Here is a 6000-nt window from a genome sequence, read left to right as displayed (position 1 = left end):
TTTTTAACCAAGTAGGTTATTGTGTTATACAAAGGAATACAAAAGGAATGGTTATTGTGTAATACAAAAAGGGAGAAGAAAAAATAATCCTTTTTTTCTCCAGTGATACCTTTTAATATTTTGTACAACATAGGCAATCCATGGATTTAGTATTAACAACATAATGACATGCTAATGCCTCAAAGTGCTGCCTTAAAGAGATCTTTAAAAATATGTGTGACCTTTCTTATTTTATAAAGCATTGTATGTCTCAAAAAAAGAGCTTTCTTTGAAAGTAGTATTATGCAGGAAAAAAACACTCAAAGATTTTGTACAAATATATAAAACACTGTAGAAAATTGTATGAAACCTTTTACATCTTCAAAATACCTCCAGCAAATTACATTTATAAAATTCTAATCATTTAAGCAATCTCAAGGAGACAGTATTTAAAGAACTTTATTTTTTCAAAGCCAGTAAAGGTAATCCAATTTTAAAAAGAACAAGATGCTACAGAGAAAATGAACATGAATTATCCACTTTTTATACTGCATAATATTCTCACACAGATAATCATAATTAAAGAGAACTAAGGTTTCTTGAAGAACCTTTAACTTCTGTCCTAAAGCACATTTTCCAATATATGCTTCAAGCTTAGAATACCAAGGCAGAGCCATGTGAAATGCTGCTGCAGGGTCAGGCAGCAGGATGGAAGTATAAGCTCCGAAAAATATTTTTAAAACGAAATAAAATAATGCAGCAAACAGTTAAATTATGGTAGGGGGGTTTTGTCCGCTGCTGTGGGAAATCAGTTACTTCCTTGTTGTGCATGAAATTTATACTAATGGTGCATAGGCAGCTGCTAAAGTCCATCTCTGTGATACAAAAAATCAATTTAAAGTTTATGTTCAAGTATTTTTGACTTGCTGCATGATATCTTGAAGTAATTAAGAGAACAAGCATGACAAAACAGCTCCTGCACTGAAATGGGACAGACATAAAGAGAACTGACATTAGGCATTACTGACTTTTGCTATTGGGTTACACAGGAAATAATCCATTGGGTACTTCATACAAAGGAAGACATTTAAAAATCTGTATGTGACATGTTAAAAACTCTTCAAAATACATGAAGGTAAAACCGCAGGAAATATTAAGAGCCATAAAAAAATCTGCATCTCTTACATTCCTTAGTAGTAAGGCTTGAAATATATCAGCAATATGTGATTTTAACTACTTGCTCTTACAGTAAGAAACTCTAAATAACCACCAGCCAAGGACAATGACAATGGATACAAAATCTGCTTAATTTCTTACTGTTTATTCAATTATTTGCTGCTAAGGAAATAATGTGCAATCCTTACTGATTCACCCATTTAGTGCAAATTACCTGGTCTTTTATAATTTCAAGCATTTTAACTGGAAGACTTAAAAGAATGTGTGGTCTCATCCAATCCCATTTTGAAACCAGCACAGCCTGAACAACAGGGTCTGTATTTAAGGCACTAGATTTCACTTCAAGACACAAATTCCCCATTTTCAAATAACGTGTATTGCAAGAACTTTTCACTGCAATTTTTGTGGGATCAAAATGTCAGTATCCCATTAAAGCAACAGTTTTGTGAGTACAGGTTTAGAAAATTACAGGAGACACCACTGATAAAGTAAAAAAATACTCATGTATTTTATTATTTTATTTTCAGTTATAAACAGGATGAGGATCATCAAAAGTGAGTAGAAGCAGCTTTCAGTTACTGACCTTCTGATGCAATGTATGCTGGCTGGAAAATCACCTCAACCAAAACCATAATGAAATTTTATCACACACTATTTAAGTGGCCAAAAGGAGCCTAAGAATCAAAAATCAGTTTTAAAAATCTGTAAGAGTGCAGCAATCCTGCATAATAAATGAAGAGTGTCATTCCTTGCTTTAGGTTCCACATGGAGTTATCTTTGTCTAAATTAGACATCATATTTTTTATGGAATTCTTTCTTGTGACCACAGCATTTTTTGAGAGACAAAACTATGGGCATATAACCAAAATTTTTGATATTTATATACGATAGCCTAATGCATGGAATATGCACAAAACAGTTTTCAAGTACGTATTTAATGTGTGTGTCCTCCCAGACTGACAATGCTGAACACATCTTCATATTCCAGTCCCCTGGGCAATCTGTACTTTAAAGAAGGAAAAGAAAAGCAAAGCCATTGGGAAAGCAGCTCTATACCAGTTAAAACACCCCAAACTCCCAGGTACCTGTATATCTCTCATTTTTTTATTGCATTTAAAATGTTTTAAATAGCACTTTAAGTTATAAAATATTTAACTTTACATTAAAGAATGTTGCAAATAGTGTCAGTGTAACAGCTGTAAATTCCATTCAGTCCTTCCCAGAAGACGCTGGAGCTGTCACCGTTGCTGGTCACGGGCGGTGCTAGAGTTCATCATGCTTGAGAGCTGTAACCAAAGGGGGAAAAATACACAGAAGAGTTACATAAAGACAGTGCCTGGCTTTGTAAGATGTGAAAAAAGCCCTTTACTTTCCTCTTCCTGCTAATCAGTCAGTTCAGCAACATGAACTTCATTTTTGGAGCCTTGCTACAAGCTGACCAGAAGCTTTCACAAAGAACAAAACCCACTAAGAATTAACTTTATAAGGAAAAGTGAATTTGTTCCTCCACTTAAGACTTTTAAATGTTTATCTGCTAAGTTTTTTCTTAGACACTGAGAGCTGAGATCATATTTTCATTTTGTTTCACATTAGTCCAAGAAGTCAAGTCTTATTGGGAGTCCTGTATGTGTGTTTGGTTGTTTTGGTTTTGGGTTTTGTTTGTCTGGGTTTTTCATGCTATTTAACTAATTCAGTTTAAAACAATTTTAGTTGAAAAAAACCCCAAACAAACAAAGAAACCAAAACCCACCCCCAGACTAACTAAAATAGAATTTAGTCTAGTGCAAAAAGGCCTGGATAGATAAGCCTACACTGAGAGATGCAGAGTTCTCTACTGCTTAATAGACATGAGCTTTAGATAATCCAAGTGAAGTCTAAGCTAATGTGCTTTATTTAATATTTGTGGCTAAAATTATGTGTGACTATTGGTTGTGTTCAAGGTCCAGGAACAGGACACCACTGAGCTTTCTCTTAGATTCTGGCATGAAACAAGAGCTTTTGTCCTGTCAGCGAAACTCCTGTGTAAAGAAGCATCACACAGCTGTCAATCCCCACACCATTTCTCCAAGGAAAAGGGAAATTACACAAATAAAAGATTTGTGCCTACTGACCCCAATCTCAATTTCAACTAGACTAATATTTAATTTTTAAAAGCTAACAGCTGAATATGCATGTAAATTACCTTTTTGAAATAATGATGTTAGATTTTTCTTCTCTCTTTCAATTTTCTGTATTAAGTTTTGGATCTCAGAGTCATAATCAACCCATTCAGGAACTATCCGGGCAGCAGCCTTTAGTTTTGGTTCTTTGGTTTGGGGGTTGTTGCACTGAAAGTTTAAAACATATTAGATGTAAACAAAGCAAATGTGAAAATAACACCTTTTCAGAGAATTTAGCTCAAATGAATTGTAAATACTTTTCTTTTTGCTGACTGTAAGTATAGCATAGACATGGCTGGTACAAGACTACTAAGATTTAGATTAAGACCAAGATTTAGACTAAATGGCAAGATTGACATTGGCACATTGAAACTGAACCTGAAGTGGGCTTTGAACAGAGAGCACCTGTCTTTAGAGCACAAACTCATTCTAACAACTGTAAAGACACAAAGAAAACAAAACTATTTACATACAAAACTTTTTTTTTCAAATTGTATCTAAAGCATCACAAATAGTGTGTGTGTGTTGTCAAAAAGTCTAAATGGGGGGAAAAATTGAGTGGGGGTAATAATGACAGGAAAAATATTTTTGTCTCTGCTTCTATTCCCAAAGAAAGAAGTATAGTATAGACAGTATAGAAATTTTTCTTCTTTCTAAACTTGGATAGTGTCCTGAGCATTATACTTTTAAAACTTTGCTTTATCTCCTGTTTATAGCAATGAACCACACCAAGAAAACCATGATAATGTTAAGGTTCTCAAGGAACCTTCTGTGTGGGGAGAATGACAGCAGCCCATAGAGCCAAGCAACAGCACTTCCTCACAGTTCCAGTTACTTGGCTATGGAGAAATTGTAAGGAAAATACATGTATGGGCATGAAGAGCCTTAATCCCATCTGATTAAGAGACAACATCACTTAATTTTTTAGTACAGTTTTCAGCTTTAATTTAGGCAGATTTGGTACAGAGCAAGTTGGGAAAGTCTCAGAGGAGAAAATGTTTCAGGGGAAGGGATGGAATGTTGCAGTGCCTTTCAGCAAGGCTGCCTTCATGACATGACACACACTTAATCTGAAAAGCCCCAGAAAACACAGCAAAGTTGTTAATCTGTACAACTCATTTAAGTCAGGATCAACTCACCAGGTCTATTGTTTTAGCCTTTTTCTTGGATTTATCATCGCACCAGGTTTCACACCAAAGCCACTCCTGAGGGAGAGACTTAATGGCTACTTGATGAATCATATTATTGGGAAGATCCTGCACAAATTTTGTAGAATCATATATTAGCATTGAATGTAATGTAAGTGATTATCAAGCTGCTATTTAAAAGTACTTTTGCTATTACCATTTCTGCAAATTGTTCTTACATTTTCTTCTAAGGGCTCACCTAGCTCTTTTCCAAGTAGATTGAATACTTATTCATGCTCATCTTGATGGCCAGTTTCACCTCTCATCTGTCAAGCAATTTTTTCTGGTCCTTACATCTGTTGTCCCTTAGCTTGACATAAGCAATACTTCTGTCTCATCCCCTGGTTCAGATACTGCCTGTCATACCATAAATACTTCTAAAAACAAAACTCAAACCAGCTTTCCATTCTTTAAATTTGAAAAAAAAGCACCCTGACTCAAAAAACATATAACACAGGATTATGCCACTACTCTAAATTGAGATAACTTCTAGGAAAATGGATTCCAGAAACATGAACTTGAGAAGGAAAAGCTTTAACTGCTTTCTGGTCATGTTCCTTACTTCACTTCTGGGTTTTTTTTTACCTTTATTGCATAGGTAGTCTCATCATGAAAACTCTGAACAAAGACCTGGCTGAAAGCAGGGAACACTGTTTATAAATAAGAAACGCCTCAGGCAGTCGCTTGCTGCACCTACTCTGGCCAGAGTTACAAACACCAGGGGCAATAACTGGTACATCCATTTGTAAGCTCCCTCACGTGTGCAACTCTTACATTATATTTTAGAAGAAATGTCAGTATTAGTGTCAAGTATTAGTCACATCTTATTTTGCCAATTCACATTGCTAAACATGAAAGAATAAAATAGCCCATATTGCTACATTATGAAAGATGTGTAATTTAATTAAAATATAGAAATAAGTACTGAAAAATTACATCAAATATAAGCATATGGAGAGCCAAGATATTCAACATTCATTAGAATGCTTTATTTTTTTTTAAAAATGTGTAATTTTTGGAAGATAGTTTATCACCATTTGGAATGGTTTATCTCCATTTCAATTCCAAAAGAAGAGAGACTGGTATTCTGTTGTGCCTCTCTGACTTTCCAAATGAAATCACAATTCCTGAGTTGCTACAGTACTTTTAGAAGCTTTGAATTTTAAAATTGTTCCATGCAGTAAAAAGTAGAAAGTCAGCTGTTATTTTCAGGATTTAAAGTAAATTAAAAAAAATGAATGAATACAAAAAACCCTCTGAACAAAATTACTGTACTGGAAGTCTAGTTTTTATGATGTGTAATTTTTTTCTCCCTAGGAGTTCTGTACTTATTCTACTTGGCATTTAAAATCACCATTTCCCCTTCTATCTACTTCTGTTTGTGGTTTAAGGACCTTAACTACCACCCATGAAGATGGCACTGCTGGCAGATTAGCAGCCAGCTGAGATTGCTGCTTCATTGAAAAGGGCAGTGAGCACTCCAGACAGGTATTTAAAAT

At 34.8% G+C, this 6000-nt stretch overlaps 1 protein-coding gene across 2 annotated transcripts in view; it reads right to left on the bottom strand.

Moving 5' to 3' along the window:
• Window positions 1–420: 420 nt before the first annotated feature.
• The window catches only part of UGGT2 (UDP-glucose glycoprotein glucosyltransferase 2), an 83981-nt gene continuing 78401 nt past the window's right edge, over window positions 421–6000 (bottom strand). For both annotated transcript variants that reach the window (XM_005516800.3, XM_088051244.1), the window contains 3 exons: window positions 4454–4570; window positions 3338–3482; window positions 421–2441 (listed from right to left, as the gene is read on the bottom strand). In XM_005516800.3, coding sequence (XP_005516857.1) covers window positions 2419–2441; window positions 3338–3482; window positions 4454–4570 — 285 coding nt within the window. In that variant the 3' untranslated portion in view covers window positions 421–2418. The remainder of the gene's footprint in view (window positions 2442–3337; window positions 3483–4453; window positions 4571–6000) is intronic.

This window comes from Pseudopodoces humilis, chromosome 2 (assembly GCF_049639895.1).
Source record: "Pseudopodoces humilis isolate 2021_Gansu_Grassland_sample_001 chromosome 2, ASM4963989v1, whole genome shotgun sequence".
NCBI lineage: Eukaryota > Metazoa > Chordata > Aves > Passeriformes > Paridae > Pseudopodoces > Pseudopodoces humilis.
The sequence above is the reverse complement of the archived record's forward strand: the minus strand, read 5'-3'. Positions and strand labels throughout refer to the sequence as shown.